This window comes from Artemia sp. Qi Xiang Cuo, chromosome 21, assembly GCF_049724085.1.
Source record: "Artemia sp. Qi Xiang Cuo chromosome 21, ASM4972408v1, whole genome shotgun sequence".
NCBI lineage: Eukaryota > Metazoa > Arthropoda > Branchiopoda > Anostraca > Artemiidae > Artemia > Artemia sp. Qi Xiang Cuo.
This window is the reverse complement of record NC_142814.1, coordinates 29209361-29234029: the sequence shown is the minus strand read 5'-3', so window position 1 is coordinate 29234029 and position 24669 is coordinate 29209361. Positions and strand designations below refer to the sequence as shown.

Genomic DNA, 24669 nt, shown 5'->3' with positions numbered 1-24669 from the left:
GAGGCTTAAAGTAAGTCAAGTAAGTCTATGTCAAATGGAACTGAAATCGGTTACTTGTGACAGCCTTTACTATCTCTCTTAGGCTTACTCGCCTCTCTATATCTTCTCCATGTCTAATGGAACTGAAACCAGTTAACTTTGGCAGTCGTTACTACCTCTCTTAGTGCTACTCACCTCTCTATAATAATAATAATAATTTATTTGAACCCTCTATACAAACAGAAATGCACTTGAGGAGTACGACAAAAAAAAAATATACATATTAAAAAGAGTTGTAATCACAAACACTAAAACATACATTAACAATGACTCACAAACGATTAATGCACCCCAACGGAAAATCTATGACTGACTCGGATCGCTGTCTTAATCTGCCTTCTAAAACATTCACCTTATCACATATCTCAAAAACTCCGTAACATTTGGAGATATATCTGTTACGAGACTAAATAGGAACACGAAGAAAATACTTAAAAAATTTAAAAAAGACAGACCGAATTTGTTGACGTTCTGACGTGGTAAAAAACTGCCATAATGATACCAGAAAAAATAGACGGGGAGGAAAAAACGAGTTGTACAGCCAACCAAGCGTCTTTTTGAAATTAACCTTTAACTCTAGAAAAACGTCCATAGGATTTTCTCAACTTCTCTATCAACACATTTATTGTTAGTGACCTTGTTGCTCGAATCGAGGTCCCGAACGCAAGTCCAAGGTACTTGAGAGATGCAGTGGCAAAAAATTAAATCAGGGCCAACCTGAATTTTTTAATCGGGAGGATGATGACAACCAAAACGAGAAATTCAGTTTTAGAAGAAGCGACTGACAGCCCGATGTCGGAGAACCAGGCATGAAGGCTGTTCACAGCAGCCTGCAGTGATAGCAAATTATCAGACAGCAGAAGAATGTCATCTGCGTATAATGGAATTGAAATCAATTAACTTCGACAGTCGTTACTAACTCTCTTAGAGTTTACAGTCTTTACTACCTCTTATATTTTTACTCACCTCTCTATGTCCAATGGAACTGAAATCTGTTAGCTGTGACAGTCCTTACTACCTCTCTTAGGTTTACTCGCCTCTATATCTCCTCTCCATGTCTAATGTTGCCTGTGATCTGTTACCTGTGACAATTGTTACTACCTCTCTTAGGTTTACTCGTCTCTGTATCTCCTCTCCATGTCTAATGGAACTGAAACCAGTTAACTTTGACAGTCGTTACTACCTCTCTTAGTGCTACTCACCTGTCTATGTCTAATGGAATTGAAATTAGTTAACTTTGACAGTCGTTACTAACTCTCTTAGAGTCTGCAGTCTTTACTTCCTCTTTTATTTTTACTCACGTCTCTATGTCTAATAGAACTGGAACCTGTGAGCTCTGACAGTCGTTACTACCTCTCTTAGGTTTACTCGCCTCTATGTCTCCTCTCCATGTCTAATGGAACTGAAACCAGTTAACTTTGACAGTAGTTACTTCTTTTAGTGCTAGTCATCTCTCTATGTCTAATAGAATTGAAATCCGTTTACTTTGACAGTCGTTACTAGCTCCCTTAGAGTTTACAGTCTTTACTACCTCTCTTATTTTTATTCACCTCTGTATGCCTAATGGAACTGAAATCTGTTAGCTGGGACAGTCATTACTACCTCTCTTAGGTTTACTCGCCTCTATATCTCCTCTCCATGTCTAATGGAACTGAAACCTGTTAACTTTTACAATCGTTACTATCTCTCCTAGAGTTCACATCGTTACTATTTGCCTTTCTTTTTGTTGAATTACAGCTTTTCAGAGGAGTAAGAGTAGGCTGGTTGTCTTCCAAAAATATAGAAGGTAAATTTTTAAAAAAATCAAGATTCCTCACTTACACATGGAAACGTGCTGCAGTTAAGTTGTTTTTTGTAAAATGGGGAAAGCTTTCCAGCTTTGGCCAGAAAGAAAGGCGGGTTTAAGCCAAATACTTGAACATTGTTCTCGTCATACTACAATCCTGTAGATCATTTATATCATGTGCACTTCCTAAGAGATAAATCTAAAAAAATCCTGATCTGATCCCTATCGGTTTTAAAACACAGAACTTTTATTAGAGTTTGGCTCGATGTTTTGTTCCAACTATTGTTTTGGTTAATTCCTTTTTGTCTTTTTTTCAATAATCACTGACTGTCGTTCTGCTATGTTTCAGACGGTTTTATTTCTACAGTTTTCTAAAAAAAAAAACAGTATTGGTAGTTGTGATCGGTTTTGAAAGAACTGTTTTGTTTCTTAATTTTTGCGCTCTGTATAAAGATTCATCCCTCCAGGGTTGAAACTCGTACTGATATAGGGCAGGTAAATGTCGGTGGGACAAAGACAAACAAGGTCCTTATGGACAGAACAAAACAAGAAAGAAATTATGTATACTTCCTGTTTTTAGGGTAGCCCATTGCAAAGCTGAGCTTTTACGTCTTCTAGGCTACACGTCTCATCTGACCTCTCTTGGTCTAGTCCAAAGACCTTATATCAGTGAAATCTAAGTGTCTGTGAAATTATGCATTAAGAAATCCCAAACAACTAGACTTCCAATGGACGCCGAGTACAATCAAAAGAATATTAAAAGTTTTTAATTCGATTCCCGTGGGCCATAAGTAAAATAAAAAAATATCGAAAACTTGCATGCAGAAAAGATACATTTACTTCTATGTAGTCTTTGGTTTGGTCACTTAAGTAGATTAAAATCGTTTGGTTCTAAGAAAAACAAGTTATTATTTGTTGCAAAAGCCTTGCATTAGATCTATTAAGCCTTGTATAAAGCCTTATATTAGATTGCATTCTGTCTCTTTACACCACTCGCATCGTACCCCTGATCAAAAATTCTTGTCATCTTTTTTCTGAATTGCCAAAGACTCGTATTGCTTCTCTCAAGTGCTTTAAAAACCAAGGCTTAAAGATGCACACTTCTGGTAATAGTCGTACAAAATTTCCTCCGCCACTTTAAGAGTATTTTGAAGTGGTAACTATCCCAATGCTCCAAAATAATATTTTATAACCTCTCTTCTGAGAAATCTTTTATTATGGGGTCAGCCAGAGTCGACGTAACTCGTCATTATCACATTCGTACGGATTATAATCAGTGCAAGTTTGGTGATGACGAGTTATTCTTGAAACGTTGACTGTGGCTGATCTTAGAATGAAAATTTGACCCAAGATCAGTATCTTTATCATCAAACTGTTAGGTAGAAATTTTTATCAAAAACTCATCATGTTAAAATCAACACTTGGTAAAGAGGATAAATAACAGTTTTATAAAATTTTATTTGTCAATGCTAGTGGCATATCATTAATGGTACCATAATTTTTTGTGAGAAAAAAATTTAATTTATAATTCCATTTAGCTTATGTTTTGCTTACGTGAAGTGTGAATTCGCCTTTTGTAGCCCCTGAAAAGCATGAAAAGGAAAAAACTGCAAAACTTTCCATAAAGGGGTGTTCATATTTCCGTCTAGTTACACTTAAATGTCTAGATACTTGTCTGTCCAGACATCAATATCCAGACAGTTCCCGTTTACATGTAAAATTTGATGCTTTGCTATAAGGAGTTACAAAAAAAAAAACCATCTAGGTGTAGAGTCTAGAACTCTGGGAGATCAGGAATCCTCCTTTGCTACTATTTTTATCATATTTGCCTAAGAGTGGTTTGAATGTCTGGCAGATAGTGGTTCAACCACTGGTATAAATAGATGGAAAAGGAGGAAACGGGGATGCCGAGCAGGGAGAAATAAAAAAGAAGAAGATGCGCGGGATACGTTATTCCAGTAATTGTTACAAACCATGCTAACCTTCAATCGTCAAAGTTAGTCTCTCGTCGAACTTGTAAAAATTCAGCTGATCAAAACAGCTGAAATTCCGAAGCTAAAGCGACTTGACGAGACCCCCTGAGCGACACCCAAGAAACTCTGCCTGTTCTGAGACGCATAAAGTCCCACTGCACCACGTCGAACTTCATTCTGGCAAATTGCCGATCTCTCTGTAATAAGCTGGAAGATTTTGAAATTTTACTCCGTGGTGAAAACGCAGCAGTTGCTGCTGTAACGAAAATCTGGAACCTTGACGATGCCTCAGGACAAATTTCAGGATATAACTCATTTCTTAGTACACGTAGCAGTAGAGGTGACAACCGGCTCGGTGGTGGTGTTGGAATTTATGTGTAGAAAGACATTTCATGCAAACATCTCTCTGAATATACTAACCCGAACCACGAGGTTATCTGGGCCATGTGCCTATTCCCTTGTCCCTCTCGTCGCTTTTAGTGTCTGATAGGCTATTCGCATCGGTTTACTATCCTAAGAGCACTCAAAACTGGTGGAATCTTAGTTCTAACAAACACTAAAGACTTCTAACACCCTTCCCCCCTATTTCCCTTAGGCCAATTGGGTTGTCTGATCACCACGCTCTAATTCTCAAGGCCAAAGCTTCTATGAAGAAACCAAAGCTTTCACGTGTAGCAACAAGGCTTCTAACCGACTCGGCTATACGTGAATATTACCCGTGGGTTGTTACATACAATTTCCCGGAATTGTCCTTAGACGGTAGTCTTGAGCAGAAAGTAAGTGACTTCAACGAGGTATTTTACTCTTAAGTATCTTGAAATGTATTTAGAGTAAAGACACAATAAAGACAGTGACCTTGAGCGAATACGCAATACATGCAGTACCCCTGCAATAAAAGCTAAAATTCGTGAACGAAGTTATCTTTACACATGTGGTAAAGCAAACCGAGGAGCAATTGTACGGAAGCAAAAAGTGCGCATGGTTCGCAACGCAAATACTAAATATGGCCATGAAAAGTTGTGCCACTTCTGAATAGTGAGTTAGTCAAATGGCACCGCTCCGTCAATAAATTAAGGGGAAAGTCGTCAAAACCTACTTTTATTATAACAGACGATAGCGGACGGTTACTGGGGTCTCGTGCTGTAAACGCCTTGTTAACCTCTATCTGCACTACGTTCCCTCTTGTGACTTTCAAGAAAAAAGATTATCTGCTTGATGACTGCCCCCATGAAGGTTTAGTTGAACTCAGTGAGTTAGAGGTGTACAAGGGGCTGAGAAAATAAAAACAGGATTCTCACCTTTTCCTTGCGAAATCCTTGCAAAACTTATCCATGAATATGCTGTGTTTCTCGCCCTACCCCTTTCCATTCTGATTAATCAGTGCTTTGCGTCCGGAGTGTTTCCCTCGCTTTGGAAGAAAGCACACATACGTGTTATTCCGAAGGTAAATTCACCTAAGGGCTGCGATGACTTAAGACCCATCTCCCTAACCCCGTGCTTTGTGAAAGTGACGGAGTCGTGGATACTTCGCTGCCTGTTGACTCAAGTGCGTGAATCCACAGACAAATATCAGTACGTAGGACTCTCAAAATGCGGAACTTCTGTCTACGGAGTAAGAATGTTGGACCGTATTCTAAAGACAGTAGAGACCCCGGGTTGTTTTGTTAATCTAGCTGTGATCGATTTTTGCAAAGTTTTTGACCTTCTATCTTATCTCAGTGCATGCCTTAACTTGAAGCGAATGGGAGCCAAGCGTCAAACTGGAGTTTAGTACAATTGTACTGGGTTTTTTGTCTGGACGGCAGCAAAAGGTATTCGCCCTCCACAAAGAAGACACCGACTCCGAATGGAGTGATATAACCTGCGGGGCCCCACAAGGCATCAAACTTGCAGGCATAAAATTTCCTACTATGATTAACTACATCCTGATCGAGCATGAAGACAGGTATAAATTTTTGGATGACTTATCTCTCATGCTTGCTTATCTACATGAAGGTAATACTCCTGTAGTGCTGTTTGCTAGTGACATTTTCGATGAGCTAAATTTCTAGTGTAATGAATCCAATCTAACCATCAATGCTTATCAATTCAAAAATATTCCGGCTGAAACCCCCTAAAATGAGACTTTACCCCCCACCCTCAAGTCCTATTTCCTGCTGTGTCTGAAGTGAAAATACCGGGAGTCATTTTCTCCAAAGACATTTATTTTGTCGCACATGTTGACTGTGTAATTAGGAAGGGTAACACTTTCCTTCAAACACTATCTAAAATGCGTCGTTTCGGTTGCGATGTCAAAAGTCTCCTCTGCGCCTACCTTTGCTATGTGTGACCAGTCTTGGAGTATGCATGTTCTGTGTGGGGCCCTTCTGTACCACATACTGCTCACCTAATGCACGACCTAGAGTCAGTGCAGAAAAGGGCAGTTAGGATTATCCTGGGATGTAGTGATATTTCTTACCAAGAAGCACTCAATTAGCTTGAAATCCAGTGCCTTGAGCGAAGACGGAGCAATCTCATCATGAAATTTGGAAAAGCATTGCTGTCAAACCCAACCCACCGTCATATTCTCCCCGCAGATGCCCCACCAAACCGAAAAACTATACAACAACTCAAACTGACACCTATATGTGCATGAACATTCCGATATTGTAATTCATTTGTGCCATTTTTTACGTCTATGTTTAGCATGTAATGTTGTGCCATTTTTTTTACGTCTATGTTTTTTTTAACATGTAATTTTTTTGCAACTGTAAATTAGCCAAGAGCTACGAAAGTTGTAAAATAAACCGTTCTCTCTCTCATATATATTTCTGTAAATTTGATTTTGCATTCGAAATGACATGCCCTTCAAGAAGAAGCAGAAGTTTCTGAATTTACTTAAAAATTAGTATAGAAATATCGAAAATTATAAGGATGAACTCTTGGTAACCAGTGACAACTTTGCACTCAAGCACACGTTTTACTGTCAAACGTTATAATTAATGTGCCACCTGATGCATATTTTTGCAACAAGATAGGTTGCTCCTTCAGTTGAAACATTTAAAGACATCTGACAGAGTATAGTTCAAATGGCCAGAAAAATGTTCCTTTAATTTCATGGGCTTTAACAACAGGATAACAAAGATACGTCAATGGTTTTGTTACATCCGCTGGCGTCACACATGTACTTCAAAAACACAGTGATTGTCCTATCAACTAAAAATAAAGACTCAAGAATACAACATTTAGTCAGGTACGCGTCTGCCATCTCCAATGGCCGTATTTGGCACCTCACATAAGCTTCACAATAAACAACTTTGGTGTAACTAATTTTTCTAATTCATCCGCCCCAAATCCACAGTGAAATAAATACCCCAAATGTAAGAAAGAGTGTGCGTGTAACTGAACCCCTGTTTACTTGAACCCCGTTTAAATTAGCCCACTTAACTAAACCCTCGTTTAAATGAACCCCTGTTTAACTCAACCGTCGTCTGACTCACCCTTTTTACCTCGACCCCTGTTTAACTCAGCCCCCTATGAAATCAATCCTATTCAACCCGGCCCCCGTGCTACTCAACCCCCCATTGAACTCAACCTCATTTAAATCAGCCCTCATTCAACCCAAACCCATCCAATTCAGGCCTCATTTAACTCAACCTTCGGTTAGTTCAACCCTTGTTAACTCAACCTCCATTTAACTCAACCTCGATGCAACTCAACCCGTTTAACTAAACCCTGTTTCACTCAACCCCATTTAACTCAATCCCCGTTCAACCCTACCCCGTACAATTCAACCTTCATTTAATTCAGCCATCATGCAACCCACCCCTTGTTTAACCCAACCCTATATCGCTCAGTCCCCATTCAACCCTATTGCTGTAAGTGTGTGTTTGGGCCCTGGGCATGAACAATTTTTCTAATTTTAAATATATGATACTGAAGGACAAATTGTTGTTTTCCAGAGGGGGGGAGGGCGGTATTTTTGCATCAATACAGCATAAAAAAAACGATATAAGGATTAACCAATGAATAAAGACCATTTCACTCGGATGAACTTTTATCACTTCTGACAAAACGGGTTGAATTACATTTAGTAGGTATGTAATACCTATATAGGTAACCCTTCGTTGATTTGAGGAGGGTTGAGCTGAATAACGTTGATTTGAATGGGGCCTGAGCCAAATATCGTTGGATTAAACGGGGGCTGAGGTCGAGTTTAACGGAGGTTGTGTTGCATGGGGGTTAGTGTTAAAGGGCCGTTGAGTTGCACAAGGGTTGAATTAAATGGGGTGGGGGTTGAGCTGTAAATTATCTTTATCTTCTCTGGTATTTAACAGGAAAATACCTAAAATATTATTTTACAGTTGAGCATTTCCTGTCTTTGGAGAGAGACTCAACTATTGCGTTACCGGTAGCATTGCCTTAGTAAAGAGCGATATGGCTTCGATTTTTTTCCCGTGCCACATCGCATGAAAGGAGTTGTTTTAGAAACTTCAGATGAGGTCCGATTGATCTGAATTTGAAAGTTCTAGTACCCATTTAAGGATTGGAGGGTACACAGAACCCCTTCTTTGCTCTTTTATCCCACCCCCCTTCAACCCTCAAAGACATCCGATCAAAATTTTGAGAGATGTATTTTGCTTAAAACAACCGAAAGCTCCAATAACTATGCCTTCGAGGATGACCTGATCCTCGCACCCTGTCGGACAAGGGTTATAAATTATGTAAGTTGTCCATTTTTTTTACACAGAGTTTAATTATTGAGACAGGGGGGAGGGGGCATTTTTAATCCCGGGTATCCAAAAAGGCTAAGTGTATTGAGGTGAACTTTTCAGAGCATGTTGAGGGGGATGTTGAATCAAATCAAAAGAAGATATGTGCGCCCAGGTTGTTAAAATGGCTGACTATGGGATATATCGAGAAACTTTAAGAGTAGTAAGTTGGGGTTTCCTGGGGATAATTGATGGGAGTATTGAACTAAGTTGAAAGACATTATGTGCATCAATGTTGTCAAAAGGTGTATCTACAATATCTCAAGAACGACAAAAGTTATTAGGTTGAAACTCTCAGGGAATGTTGAGGGGGGACGTTGAACTAAATCAAAAGAAACTGGTCATCCAGGTTGTCAAAAGAGAGTATCTGCAATATATCATACAAATTAATGGCTTAGGGCATTCAGCTAAAACTTTAATGGAATATTGAAGGGGTGGGGGGGATCCAGTAGATCTTAAAGTCTGATTCGGGGCCATTTCGGCTATTAAAATACCTCAATCAAAGTTTCAGAACCAAGGGAACCACAATTAGAAACAAATCTGGTTGCATTGATTCTTGACTCCCTATTTTATTTTTTTTTTTTTTTGTTTTTTTTTAACAAATCAGAGTTTTATTAATTACATGAGCTAAAAATGTATCTATTTAAACGAAAAAGCAGCTAAAACAAAATACAACAAATTTCTTATAATAAAATTGTCGATCAATATTCTTCTATTTTCAAGGCTGTAACTTCAAGGGGGCCAGGATGACTTCAACAATTTAGAAGACCAAAAATTAAGTAATTTTTAGGTCATTTAATTAAATAATACTCCCTCTCCGCACAAAACTATATAGTAGTACTATTTTTTTAAATATTTGCAAACATTTATCCAAAATATAAAAAGCAAGCCAAAATGTTATTCTTAAGCTGTAACAAAAGCTATATAAATGTTTCTTTTATTAATAGCGGTGTAATAAAAAACGATGTCAATTAAAAGCAAACAGAAACTGCTTTTAAAAACGTTTTCCAAAAAAGAAGTTTCTCAAAGAAAAGTTAAAATAGGTATTTAACCAAAGACGAGCAGTAATAAATTCAAGTAATAAATAACTCAGAAATAAAATTATTTAATTAAGTTAAATCCGAAACGAACACAAATTATCATTAACAGAACTAGGACTAACGCTCCCTATGCCTTCTAAAGGTCAAAGCGTCCAAGGATATACCCATAGGGGGGTGTAGGGGAGTTTGAACCTCCCGCCCCGAAATGTTTGTCTGACTCGTAAAAACGTAACAAATATGGATATAAACAAATTTTGTATGCGTCATTTGCGCATTATTGAAAACAAAATACTTTTATAACGCCAATAAAACCAAAATTGCTAAAACTTCCAGATTAGAAAATTAAACAGTCAGTCTACGTTCATTTTCTTTTTTCTTTAATCTTAATTATTACAGTGTTTTTCTTTCGTTTTTGTTGTTGTTTTTTATGTTTTGACAAGTAACAACTCTCCTTGGAATGAAAATCGTTTTAGATTTCATCTCACTTAATTTTATTAATTCCTTTATGGTTTTTGGTCTTTGCTGGTATGGTTTTTCGGTCTTATTATAATATTTTTCATCGTTTGCACTTAGTTTTAATGCTTAGACAGATAAAATGTTCGCGTTTTTTTCCCTCCGAAACTCATTGGTGCAATTCACCATTAAATCTCTTGAAGTAATTACGGAGAGCATATTGAGTTATTTGAATACGAGTTAAGTTTATTTAGTACTCGTGTGAAATATATGGTGTTCTATTACGACACGACTAACCTTGTACTGTCTTTTTTAATCTATGATATCTCACTTATGACCTGAAAAGATGTCGCCTTGTTCACATTGCGTTTTTACAAAAAGATGTACCGAGTTTTTTATTAGCTGAAATCCCCTGTAGAACGTTTGTAAGAATCTTAAGGGTGAAATCTTTGCGAATGGATGAAACCATGTTATACAGCAAGAGATAAATCATAGATTATGTGCTTGTTTGGTATTTTGCATGATGTAATTTTGTGAATAATCGACTTTGGCAAGCCCAAGAAACTGTAATAATGTAAATATGATTAGGTTAACCTGAATTAACAATTCAGCTACATACATCCAGTGATTGCAATATTTATCGATATTGTTTTTAACACTACATTAATCTTTATCCAAAATTCTATCACACCCAGAAATCTGTCCAGCAGACCTGGTGGTTGGTATTACAGTTTTTAGTGACTTTTTCGCACGAGACCGATGGTCTAAGTAGCGCAGGTACCCATCTTCTGATTCCCTGTCTTTGGCTGGAGTGCTGTACGTGGTTGGGGGCAAATCATTAGACGCTTCCCGTGTTTTTCTCCAGGATGTCTCCAGGTACCCATTTAGAGCTGGGTCGACTCTGGCTGAGCTTACAGAATAACACCGATGACCTCCCTTTCCGAACCCATATAATCAGTGACAACAGTAGTTGAACACCTGCCCCGAAGAACAAAGTTGTGCAAGTACTTACGCACGCATTTAACTTAGTAATGTTATTTATTAAAAAGAAATAGTGCAAATGGCACTCAATCCTTTTCGGACTTTGGGGGGGGCTATCTGGGGAACCATTTTGGGCCATTCCCCAATAATTAATTCGTGAATGATCATGATCCCCCACTTCAGACCTCTCAATGCTAATTTTTAGCATGATGAAAAATGCCTCCCATTTTTGAATTATTTTATTATTTTTTTATGTTTGGATTCTATGCTGCTATACATTAGCCTAATATTTATAATCAGCAAGCTAAGAAATGCTTGGATAACTCATTTGGCCAAAAACGTCCCCATTTAAGAAATGTTTGCTCTTTTGCCTTGTGATTTTAGATTTCTGAACTGTAAAATTAGCTTCAGATCTGCAATTAATAAGCTTAGAAACCTATACCAATTCTGTGGAAATCAAACACCCTCTGTATAATGTTTACCTAATGAGTTTTGATTTAGGATATGTGTATGTATCGGATGTGCAGGTCAAAGAGCTTCTGGTCCTCCAATCATTTGGCCTTTCTTAAAGTTGGATCTGTTTGAACCTACGATTGAACTTTTCTAATCTATTTTGAGCTTACTCCACCAACTTATTTTGTTTTGCTTGCGCAATGAATACCTAGTAATGTTAAATATGCAACATATACAATTTTTTACGCCTTAAAGCAAAGAGTTTAACAATTAGATACGCCTGACAAAAAACAAAGAAAAACAAGTTTCATGAACCCCGCTATTTAATTGCGGCTATTTAATAGCAATGCCCTTTCTGCACTTACCTACAGCAGCGAGTGCTGGAAATTAAATCCAACAGTCCGTTGTAGCGAACTATGGCCTAAGTAAGGAGCGACTCAGCCCAATAGTAGGTGAAGCTCTAGAAAACGGAATTTTTATAACAACGTATACATATAAAGAATTCGCTTTTTATGCTGATTTTAAATATATAAAACTCATTAAGTTTAATTTTACTCATCTTCCTTTTTGAAAAGGCGGGAAACACCCTCAAAAAGTCAAGAAATCTTAATGAAAATAGTACTTTCAGATTCAGCGTATCAGAGAATCCTATTGTAGAGGTCTTAAGCTCCCATCTGCAAAAGTATGCAACTTTGCATTTTTGCTAGAAGAAAGATCACAAATGCGTGTTTATTTTTTATTTGTTTTCATTTTCTTTCCCAGGGGCGATCGTATCAAACCAATGGTCGCCTTAGATCGGGAGAGGGGTCATTTGAACTGAAACTAAAAGTCCTAGCGCCTTTTTTAAGTGACCAAAAAGATTGGAAGGCAACTAGCTTCCCTCTGATGTCCCCTTTTTCCCCTAAGTCATCTGATAAAAACTTTGAGATTGCCATTTTGTCCAGCCTAGTTGAAAGGTCAAATGACCATGCCTCTGGAGATAACACGACCTTCCACAGCTCCTGGGGAAACGGTTGTAAGTTATGAAATTTGCCCATTGTTTACATATAGTATTTGCTATTGGGAAGTATACAGACATTTTTGGGGGAGGGGAATTTTCTGCGGGGGAGGAAGGGGGATCCACAAGGAGTTTTCTGTCGGCGGGAGGTCTGTGGGAATGAAATTTCAAGGGGAAATCTTACGCGAGGGAATTTGCCAGTATTCCCTTACGAAATTCTTTTTATTTGTCTTATTTTCTCTTTGGCGACTCAATTTTGTATGTGGAGATGTTCCGGGGAAGTTGTCAAGGAGTCAGTGCGCCGATTAAAAAAAAATGTAGGGAGGAGGCAAGGATTGTTTTCGATTTTGGTTAATCATAGGCAGCGCAATCGCGCTGCCTAAGTAAAGAACGATGTTGGCGCAATGTATTATTTTTTTTCCATACCAGGGCATTTCGTATCGAAGGAGTTGTCGTAGAAACTTCGAAAAGGGCTCATTCGATTGGAAATTGGAGTGGCTAGTGCTCTTTTTAATAGTCGAAAGTGATTGGAGGGCAACTAGCCCCCCCCCCCCCATGACCATCATTCCCCCAAACACATCCAATCAAAATTTTGAGATAGCCATTTTGTTCAGCGTAGTTGATTTCCAGATAGAAAATATGTTTTTGAGGAGGACCCCCCCCACAACCCTCAGGGTAAGGGTTTTAAGTTATGCCCTGAAGGCATATAAGAACGATGTTGGCACAATGTATTATTTTTTTTTTTTTTAGAGCAGGGCACTTCGTATCGAAAAAGTTGTCGTAGAAACCTGCTCATTCAATTGGAGATTGGAGTGGCTTGTGCCCTTTTGAATAGTCGAAAGTGATTGGAAGGCAACTAACACCCCTTCAGAGCCCACAATTTTCCGAAACACATCCAATCAAAATTTTGAGATAGCCATTTTGTTCAGCGTAGTTAATTTCCAGATAGAAATTATGTTTTTGAGGAGGACACTCCTCCACAACCTTCAGGGCAAGGGTCGTAAGTTATGCCCTGGGGGCATTTAAGGTTTTTATAGAAGGCGTTGTCATAAAAACTTCAAAAAGGCTAATTCGATTGGAAATTCAAAGGGCCAGTGCCCTTTTTAATAGTCAAAAGTGATTAGAGGGCAACTAAACCCCCTCTCACGCCCACCTTTTCCCCAAACACATTTAATCAAAATTTTGAAATAGCCATTTTATTCAACGTAGTTTAAGTTCTGGACATTAGGTATTTGAGGATGACAACCCCCCCCCCCCAGCCCTCAGGGCCAGGGTTGTAAGGTGTGTCCTGGGGGCATATAAGGTTTTTATAGAACGCGTTGTCGTTGAAACTTTAAAAAGGGCTCATTCAATTGGAAATTGAAATGGCTAGTGCCCTTTTTAATAGTCGAAAGTAATTGAAAGGCAATTAACACCCCTTCCACGCCCATTATTTCCCCTAACACATCCAATCAAAATATTGAGATATCTATTTTGTTCCACGCAGTTTAAAGTTCAGGAAATTATACATTTCAGCAGGACACTCCTCCCTACAGTCTTCAGGGCAAGGGTTATAAGCTATGCCCTGGGGGCATATAAGTTTTTATTGAAATCTGTGTCGTAGAAACTTCAAAAAGGGCTCATTCGATTGGAAATTCAAAGGGCTAGTGTCTTTTTAAATAGTCTAAAGTGATTTGATGGCAAACAACCCTCCTCTCGCGCCCACCTTTTCTCCAAACACATCCAATCAAAATTTTTAGATAGCCATTTTGTTCAGCTTAGCTGATTTCCAGATAGAAATTATGCTTTTGAGGTGGAAACTCCCCCACAGCCCCCAGAGCAAGGGTTGTGAGTTATGGCCTGGGGGCATATAAGGTTTTTAATGAACGCGTTGTCATAGAAACTTCAAAAGGGGCTCATTCGATTGGAAATTCAAAGGTATAAAGTCCTTTTTAACAGTTGAAAGTGATTTGAGAGCAACTAACCTACCCCCCTCTCTCTCTCACATCCCCACCATTACGTCGAAGACATTTATACAAAATTTTTAGATAGCCATTTTGTTCAGCGGAGTTGATTTCCAGATAGAAATTATGCTTTTGAGGTGGAAACTCCCCCACAGCCCTCAGGGCAAGGGTTGTGAGTTATGGCCTGGGGGCATATAAGGTTTTTAATAGAACGCGTTGTCGTAGAAACTTCAAAAAGGGGCTCATTCGATTGGAAATTGAAATGGCTAGTGCCCTTTTTAATAGTCAAAAGTGATTCGAAGGCAACTAACACCTCTTCCACGCCCACCATTTCCCCAAACATATCCAATCAAAATTTTGAGATAGCCATTTTTTTTCCACGCAGTTTAAAATTCAAGAAATTGTACCTTTGAGCAGGACACTCCCCCCACTGTCTTCAGGGCAAGGGTTATAAGTTATGCCCTGCGAGCATAAAAGGTTTTTGTTGAAATCTCTGCGTAGAAACTAGAAAAATGGTTTTTTCGATTGGAAATTCAAAGGGCTAGCGCCCTTTTTAATTGTCAAAAGCGAATTGAGGGCAACAAACCCCCCTCTCACGCCCACCTTTTCCCCAAATCCATCCAATTAAAATTTTTAGATCGCCATTTTGTTTCACGCAGTTTAAAGTTCAGGAAATTATACCTTTGAGAAGAACATTCCCCCCACAGTCTTCAGTGCAAGAGTTATAACTTATGCCCTGGGGGCATATAAGTTATTATTGAAATCTTTTCCGTAGAAACTTGAAAAATAGCTCTTTCGATTGGAAATTCAAAGGGCTAGTGCCGTTTTTAATAGTCGAAAGTGATTTGAGGGCAACGAACCCCCCTCTCACGCCCACCTTTTCCCCAAACACATCCAATCAAATTTTTTATATAGCAATATTGTTCACCGTAGTTGAAAGTTTTGGAAATTAGATCCTTAAGGATGAAAACCTCTCCTCCCCACAACACTCAGGGCAAGGGTTGTAAGCTATGCCCTGGGGCCATGTAAGGTTTTTAAAAGAAAGCGATGTTGTAAAAACATCAAAAAGGTATCCTTCGATCCGTTTTGTAGGCAATTAACACCCCTTCCCGACCCAGTGGCGTCGTTTTTTTCGGGGGGCAGTTGACCCCCTTAATTTGGAGAAAAAAATGATTATATAGCCCGAGCCCCTTGACTCTCTCTTTACCTACGAAATTAGGTCGCGCGTGCGTGCCTGGCAGTGCATACTCGTCAGAATAATTATTTGAAGTGTATACTAAACCTCTTCGCTTTCGTTAATAGCATTAAAAAATGAAACTCAGTGAGAACTTACTTAAATAATATGATGATATTCTATTAAGGCTGCGATATATTTTCTGTTTAGTTTTTTTTTTACTCTCTGTATAAATTTGTTTGCCTATTAAAGTCTTTAACTACAACTGTCTTTAACAACAATAATTCAATTTAAATTCTTAGGAGCAGAATGCTAATGCTTAATTTATAAGCAATCGAAGCGCTTTGTCATAAGAGTAAATCGACTAATATGCATAAGCAAACATATCTTTCTTAATGGAGTTTAGTGATCCCTTTGTGTTTTTCTATTTGAAAATTTGCATTTTTACCTAGTCCTTTTTACATTAATTTACTCGGACAAGCGCAAAACGCAATTAGCATTTGAAGAAGCGAGGAAAATCCTTTCAAGTTTTTAGTAGTCTCTAAGGTTTAAAAGTAGAAACAACATGAAGGAGAAGGAAGAAGAGAAACGGTTTAAAAGATATTATTCTGTTTTACTAACATGTTTTTGCTTATTTTTAGTTTTACATTGTTTACAATTTTGGTGGTTTAGAAGTGCCTTAAATGAAGTTTCATATGCATATGAAAAGAGACTGGCCAATATAGAAAAATATGTGAACGAGGAATTAGAAAAGTTACCAGAATTAAAACGGTATACAGAAAGAGTGAAAAGATCAGTGCAAAAAGAAGGGAGAAAGAAGAGACGAAAGAAGAAAAAACAGTCACGTCATTTGATGCAAAGTGATCAACCAATTAATCCATCGACGGAACGACCGAGGGTGAATGCAGACGTGGAGTTTATCAATCCGAAAATAAAGAATGAGGTTTTAGCATTAGAGACCCTGGAGGATCCATATATTTGGCTCAATGGATACTCAAGGATCCCTGTAAGTGTTCCCTACTTGTTTTTTCTTGTTCTTGTGTTTTTGCACTTTTTATTTTTGTAGATACTTTGCTAAATTCCAGATAATCTGAGATATTTCAAATCCGATTTGCTGTATATGTATAATATATTGTCCCCTAAAACCCACATTGTCCCGGGCGCTGAACCCTAGCTACGCCTCTGCTAGTCATTTGTGTTTTAATAAAAGTATTAACAGAAAATTTTTCTAAACTTTTGAATTCTCATTTAGGCTACACTATGATCCTTGTAAAGTTTATGTCTCTACCCCTAAAAATGTTGGTACTATCCCATTATGCGGGCCTCTCGGGTTAATCACTATAGAGTAGGCAATGGTAAAACCCGTTTTTGACGTCTTAACTGTTATAGAGCAGGCAATGATAGCAAGGTTCTCATTGCGTATACGATATTAAACTGTGGTTTTTGGGGGTTTAGGGGGGGAGGTATCTAGGTTTTGTTACGTTCTTAATATATGCAATGCTTTACCCCCCCCCCCCCTAATGTGCAAATATATAGCCCAAATTTGTTTCTAAACTATTGTATATTCATTTTATTTTATTTCATTAGCATTAACAAAACTGGACTTTTGGTAAATTTTTACCAAATCATATTATTGACTTACGAATAAAGTGAATAAACCACTCAATGCTTTTTTTTTATGCTCTTCACGAATATAATAATCATTTTTGTCGGAAATGAATTTTTAGCCCTCACCCTTATATATAACAATTTAGGGTATATGTTTGCACATTAGGGGGGTGGGGAAGTTAAATCTTACCTCTCATTTACATCAGAAATAAAATCTACCCCCACCCCCTAATTAGCAAATATATACCCTGAATTGGTATAAATAGGGAGGGGGGTAAAATTAATTCGCGACAAAAATGATTATTATATTTGGAAAGAGCATAAAAAAAAGGCATCGAGTGGTATGTTTACTTTATTTACAAGTCAATAATATGATTTGGTAAAAATTTACCTGACTTTTTAGAGAGGTCCGCATAATGAGATAGCACCAAAATGTTTAATTAAAGGCAACTATCCCTTTTTTTCTGTCAGAGTAGAGATAGCATATTCAAAGAAAAGAGAGAACTATGTTAGAGTCAGTTCATACGAGTTGTTCAGAGGCTGAGCAGTCCCTCTTTATCCTTCTGAAATACTTCTCATACAAAGTACCCTAATGTAGGCCAAATAGATTACTTGTTTGATGCCTTAGACACCCTCAATCCCTATGAAGTCCGCTGACTTCTACCCCAATAGCTAGCTGACAACTATGGAATATTATATAATCGTTATTTTTATTGGATAAACGGCCTGTAATTTTTTTTTTTTATAAACTACGTGTGTTTTCAGGGACAAATGTACCACCGTGTGCCAGTTTGTCCTCTGATACTGAGGCTATATAAATATTTTAAGTTATATTGTTCTATAGCTATAAGCCCTATAGTTCTAACATATAAGCCTAACTACCCACAAGTGATATTCTAATTTATTATCATATTCTTAGTCTACATATTGTTACTTGCAACAATTCACAGACTATAGTTTGATAGATGAGATTTTTTATAAGCTATCTTTCAATATTGGAGATGATTTGTGTGCTATATTAAAGATAACTATGTAAAAAAGATATATCAGTTAAAGAATATTGAGTGTGTAGTGATTTTTCGCCTTTAGTATTTTTCAGAATTCTGCTGATATGGTTTAAATAAATGTGTTGTCAAATGTTTTTACTACTCGCAAACGGTACGCAACAGTTTTCAAATCTGTTTGAAATACTACAAATTTATGCGTTTAAAAATAACTGCTGTACTAAATTTTGGCTTTCAGAAAACATCTGAGAACATTATAAATTTTGCAAAAAAGATCCTGTTTGAAAATTTTTCTGAATTTCTAATTTATTTCAAATGCTTTAATTTTGATTAACTGAAATGAAATTTAAATTTGGTAAATTAAATCTAAATTGCGTTAGAAGAAATTACTTTAATAGATTTGTTATGCGGAGGCTGTGGGTAATAAAAAACTTGAAACTTCATTTTTGAAATCAAGAAACATGATTACATTAAAAAAAACAGTTTTATGTTTAACAAAACACTTGTTAACCAGGGTTTTTGCTATACCTTAATATTTCTTTCTGAGTCTTAAATCGTTGGAAATAATACCAAGATGTGTGCTCTGAGAAAAGAAATTATCTAGAATATTCTTTTGGTTTTTCTCGCTAGTTGAATGTCAGAACTTAATAGTGGAAGTACTTTAGACGGGGAATTCTTGACTTTACTTTTTGCCTCATTTGGTTCCCTATAAACTCCTAAAAAAGGTACTTAAATCGAACAGTCAACTTTTTACCTCTTGACTGCATGTGGTCAAGAACTCTTTTTTGTACTTTTTTTTTCAAACTCTTGGGAATCAAGTCAGATATTAGCTCCTAAAAATCTCTGAAAGTTGTCTATACTATTTAGTCCAGTAAATACGTTTTTGATCCGGCATTTGAGCAAAAGAAGTGTTTTTGACCCAAAAATGCTCATAAAAATTCGCTTAATAGTATACCCAAAATCGGCCCGAATCGTCCGTGTAGAAATACCCCTTTTTTCAGGGAAAAAAGGGAAAAATGGGGAAATTTTTTAATTTTAATTTCTGAAAAATGTTTCTTATTTAATGGTCTTTTTCTATTAATTCAAGTCCGGGGAGACTGCTAATGACATCAGAATTGGAAACTTCCATCACTTAATACCCTATTTCTACCCTAAATGAGGTCAGAGGGGGAAGTAGAGGTCTAAGTTATACTTTGCTTGCCCCAATAGGAATTACCATGCTATTTGCTTGCCCCTATAGGAAAAACATTTCCAGAGCATGTACTTATGAATTTGCTTGCCTTATGTTCCTTGGTGTCTTTCCAGAGCATATACCTATGGATACCTTTCCAAGCAACGTGATTAAACACGCTTTTACAATCGGAATTGTTTGATTGACATTTGCAAAAAGGGATAAGGATTTCGCAAATTGGACGCTAGGAACGATATTAATTAATGTTTGAAATATAGGAGTGTGATTGATTCTAATTAGTGATTGGATAATTTTTTAAAAAGAAATCTCTGAATAAAATATTTTTGGAGGGATGGGAGAGAGTTTTGCTTGCCTTTCCAAGCGAGCGGGGATTCCCCTCCGGTTCCTAAACATTGCAAAAAAGATAACAGTATGAGCGGGGATTCCCCACACAAGTTTGTTTCAACTCCAAGTTTTTCAACCAGACTGTTTTTTTTAGCTAACATCCGTTTTTTAGGAGCCAATCAGAGACATCGGAGCTTGGAAGATGGAGAAAAAAAGGGTTAAAGTGATTAGCAGTTAAGGTAATCCTGAAGAGCATGTTAATTCATACCTTATTTATTATAAATTTGGAACAGTATCAATCTATGAAAATGGTTAACGATGATAAAATGGTCTTATGACTTGACCTAGCTTTACTTCTTTGATGTGTTCTGTATAATACACAAGTGGCGTTTGAATAGTGTTGTCAGTTTAAAATAGGGTCCAACGTTATAGTATACTAAAAAGTTGATACTAAGAGAGATGTAGATGGCAAGAAAATAATTTTAATAAAAAAATTCAGAACAAACCATAGAAATCCTTGCAAATCAAGTAGTAAGGTGTATGTGAGTACGAACCATCAAGGATCATAAGCACCAATGACCCTAACCAGCAGAGACATCAACCCTCTATAGGTCCCCTATCCCCAAAATTGAAGGGCACCCCCCCCCTCCCTCCAACTTTTTTGTCCCCCCCCCCCTCCCCATTTTTTTTTGATTTTTTTTTTAACATGATATATTTTTTTCAACTTTTTTTTTACATGTCTTCGAATGAGATGAAAAATACTTAAATTCATTATTTTTTTGTCGTGGTTTACCTTGTCACAGTTACATTCTCTTGATTTTTCAATGTTCATTTTGGATTTCTTTCATTGAAATGCAAGAGTTGGAATATTTCAGTAGTGTTTTGTTGTGCTTTACCTTGTCACAGTTACTTTCTCTTGATTTTTACCTTGTCACAGTTACATTCTCATGTATTTTAAAATGTAATTTTTGATTTATTTCCTTGAAATGTAAGAGTTGGATTATTTCAGTAGTGTTTTGTATTTGTGTACCGTGTCACTTTTAAATTTTCTTTATTTTTAAAAGTTAATTGTGAATTTATTTCCTTTAAATGCAAGAGTTGTAATAGTTAAGAATAATTTTTTCGAGGTTTAACTTGTAACAGTAAAAATATCTTTATTTTTCAAAGTTCATTTTGGATTTTTACATTCTCTTGATTTTTCAAAGTTCATTTTGAATTTCTTTCATTGAAATGCAAGAGTTGGAATATTTCAGTAGTGTTTTGTTAGGGTTTATCTTGTCACAGTTACATTCTCCTTATTTTTTAAAGTTTATTTTATATTTCTTTCCTTGAAATGACAGAGTTGGAATATTTCAGAAGTGTTTTGTCGTGGTTTACCTTGTCAAAGTTACATTCTCTTGATGTTTCAAATTTCATTTTGGATTTTTATATTCTCTTGATTTTTCAAAGTTCATTTTGACTTTCTTTCATTGAAATGCAAGAGTTGGATTATTTCAGTAGTGTTTTGTCATGGTTTACCTTGTTACAGTTACATTCTCTTAATTTTTCAAAGTTCATTTTGAATTTTTTTTCGTTGAAATGCAAGAGTTGGAATATTTCAGTAGTGTATTATTGTGCTTTACCATGTCACAGTTACATTCTCTTGATTTTTTTCAAAGTTCATTTTCAATTTCTTTAATTGAAATGCAAGAGTTGGAATATTACAGTAGTGTTTTGTCGTGGTTTACCATGTCACAGTTACATTATCTTGATTTTTAAAAGTTCATTTTGAATTTCTTTCATGAAATGCAAGAGATGGATTATTTCGGTAGTGTTTTATAGTGATTTACCTTGTCACAGTTACATTCTCTTGATTTTTCAAAGTTCAATTTGGATTTCTTTCCTTGAAATGCAAGAGTTGGAATATTTCAGTAGTGTTTTGTCGTGGTTTACCTTATCACAGTAACATTATCTTGATTTATCAAAGTTGATTTTGGATTTCTTTCCTTGAAATGCAAGAGTTAGAATATTTCAGTAGTGTTTTGTCGTGGTTTACCTTGTCACAGTTACATTCTCTGATTTTTCAAAAGTTCATTTTTGGATTTCTTTCGTTGAAATGCAAGAGTTGGAATATTTCAGTAGTGTTTTGTTATGGTTTACCTTGTCACAGTTACACTCTCTTGATTTTTCAAAGTTCATTTTGAATTTCTTTCGTGAAATGCAAGAGTTGGAATATTTAAGTAGTGTTTTGTCGTGGTTTACCATATCATTGTTACATGCTCTTGATTTTTCAAAGTTCATTTTGAATTTCTTTCGTGATATGCAAGAGTTGGAATATTTCAGTAGTGTTTTATCGTGGTTTCATTTTGAATTTCTTTCATTGAAATGTAAGAGTTGGAATATTTCAGTAGTGTTTTTGTTATGGTTTACCTTGTCACAGTTACATTTTCTTGATTTTTCAAAGTTCATTTTGAATTTCTTTCGTTGAAATGCAAGAGTTAGATTATTTCAGTAGTGTTTTGTCATGGTTTACCTTGTCACAGTTACATTCTCTTGATTTTTCAAAGTTCATTTTGGATTTCTTTCGTTGAAATGCAAGAGTTGGAATATTTCAGTAGTGTTGTCTAGTGGTTTACCATTGTCACAGTTACATTCTCTTCATTTTTCAAAGTTCATTTTGAATTTCTTTCATTAAAATGCAAGAGTTGGATTATTTCAGTAGTGTTTTGTCGTGGTTTACCTTGTCAGAGTTACATTCTCTTAATTTTTCAAAGTTCATTTTGGATTTCTTTCGTTGAAATGCAAGAGTTGGAATATTTCAGTAGTGTTGTCGTGTTTACTTGTCGCAGTTATACTCTTGATTTTTCACAGTTCATTTCGGATTCTTACATTCTCTTGATTTTTCAAAGTTCATTTTGAATTTCTTTCATTGAAATGCAAGAGTTGGATTATTTAAGTAGTGTTTTGTCATGGTTTACCATGTCACAGTTACACTCTCTTGATTTTTCAAAGTTCATTTTGGATTTCTTTTCGTTGAAATGCAAGAGTTGGAATATTTTCAGTAGTCTTTTGTCGTGGTTTACCTTGTCACAGTTACATTCTCTTGATTTTTCAAATTTCATTTTGGATTTCTTTTGTTGAAGTGTACTAGTTGAAATATTTCAGTAGGGTTTCGTCATAGTTTACTTTGTCATATATAAATTCTCTTGATATTCCAAAGTTCATTTTGTATTTCTACATTTCCTTGATCTTTCAAAGTTCATTTTGAATTTCTTTCATTGAAATGCAAGAGTTGGATTATTTCAGCAGTGTTTTGTCATGGTTTACCTTGTCACAGTTACATTCTCTTAATTTTTCAAAGTTCATTTTGAATTTCTTTTCGTTGAAATGCAAGAGTTGGAATATTTCATTAGTGTCTTGTTGTGCTTTACCTTGTCACAGTTACATTCTCTCGATTTTTGTCAAAGTTCATTTTGGATTTCTTTCGTTGAAATGCAAGAGTTGGAATATTTCAGTAGTGTTTTGTTGTGCTCTACCTTGTCACAGTTACATTCTCTTGATTTTTCAGAAGTTCATTTTTGGATTTCTTTCCTTGAAATGCAAGAGTTGGAATATTTCAGTAGTGTTTTGTCGTGGTTTACCTTGTCACAGTTACATTCTCTTGATTTTTCAAAGTTCATTTTTGGATTTTCTTTCCTTGAAATGCAAGAGTTGGAATATTTCAGTAGTGTTTTGTCATGGTTTACCTTGTCACAGTTAAATTCTCTTGATTTTTCAAAGTTCATTTTGATTTTAGATTCTCTTGATTTTCAAAGTTCATTTTGGATTTCTTCCTTGAAATGCAAGAGTTGGAATATTTTCAGTAGTGTTTTGTCGTGGTTTACCATATCATAGTTACATGCTCTTGATTTTTCAAAGTTCATTTTGAATTTCTTTCCGTGATATGCAAGAGTTGGAATATTTCAGTAGTGTTTTATCGTGGTTTACCTTGTCACAGTTACATTCTCTTGATCTTTCAAAGTTCATGTTTTGGATTTCTTTCCATTGAAATGCAAGAGTTGGAATATTTCAGTAATGTTTTGTCATGGTTTACCTTGTCACAGTTACATTCTCTTGATTTTTCAAAGTTCATTTTGAATTTCTTTCATTGAAATGTAAGAGTTGGAATATTTCAGTAGTGTTTTTGTTATGGTTTACCTTGTCACAGTTACATTCTCTTGATTTTTCAAAGTTCATTTTGATTTTACATTCTATTGATTTTTCAAAGTTCATTTTTGATTTCTTTCTTTGAAATGCAAGAGTTGGAATATTTCAGTAGTGTTTTGTTGTGGTTTACCATGTCACAGTTACATTCTATTGAATTTTCAATGTTCATTTTGGATTTCTTTCGTTGAAATGCAGGAGTTGTAATATTTCAGTAGTGTTTTGTCATGCGGTTTACCATGTCACAGTTACATTCTCTTCATTTTTCAAAGTTCATTTTGAATTTCTTTCATTAAAATGCAAGAGTTGGATTATTTCAGTAGTGTTATGTCGTGGTTTACCTTGTCAGAGTTACATGCTCTTAATTTTTCAAAGTTCATTTTGAATTTCTTTCGTTGAAATGCAAGAGTTGGAATATTTCAGTAGTGTTTTATCGTGGTTTGCCTTGTCACAGTTACATTCTCATGATTTTTCAAAGTTCATTTTGGATTTCTTTCGTTGAAATGCAAGAGTTGGATTATTTGAGTAGTGTTTTTTCATGGTTTACCATGTCACAGTTACACTCTCTTGATTTTTCAAAGGTCATTTTGGGTTTCTTTCGTTGAAATGCAAGAGTTGGAATATTTTTAGTAGTCTTTTGTCGTGTTTTACCTTGTCACAGTTACATTTTCTTTATTTTTCAGAAATCCATTTTGGATTTCTTTCGTTGAAATGCAAGAGTTGGAATATTTCAGTAGTGTTTTGTCGTGGTTTACCTTGTCAGAGTTAC

The 24669-nt window shown here is 36.1% G+C and overlaps 1 protein-coding gene across 1 annotated transcript; it reads left to right on the top strand.

Moving 5' to 3' along the window:
• The first annotated feature begins 16026 nt into the window (after positions 1-16026).
• Positions 16027-19967, top strand: LOC148939425 (uncharacterized). The gene is made up of 2 exons (XM_089107059.1): positions 16027-16596; positions 19891-19967. The coding sequence occupies exons 1-2, from the start codon at positions 16156-16158 to the stop codon at positions 19954-19956; spliced, it is 507 nt and encodes a 168-aa protein (XP_088963185.1). The 5' UTR covers positions 16027-16155; the 3' UTR covers positions 19957-19967.
• Positions 19968-24669: the final 4702 nt, after the last annotated feature.

Bases quoted from the DNA above. Each gene is read 5' to 3' on its own strand.
- LOC148939425 (XM_089107059.1), top strand. From the start codon at position 16,156: ATGAAGGAGAAGGAAGAAGAGAAACGGTTTAAAAGATATTATTCTGTT. The intron at 16,597-19,890 runs GTAAGTGTTCCC...TCCGTTTTTTAG, and splicing joins ATGGATACTCAAGGATCCCT to GAGCCAATCAGAGACATCGG.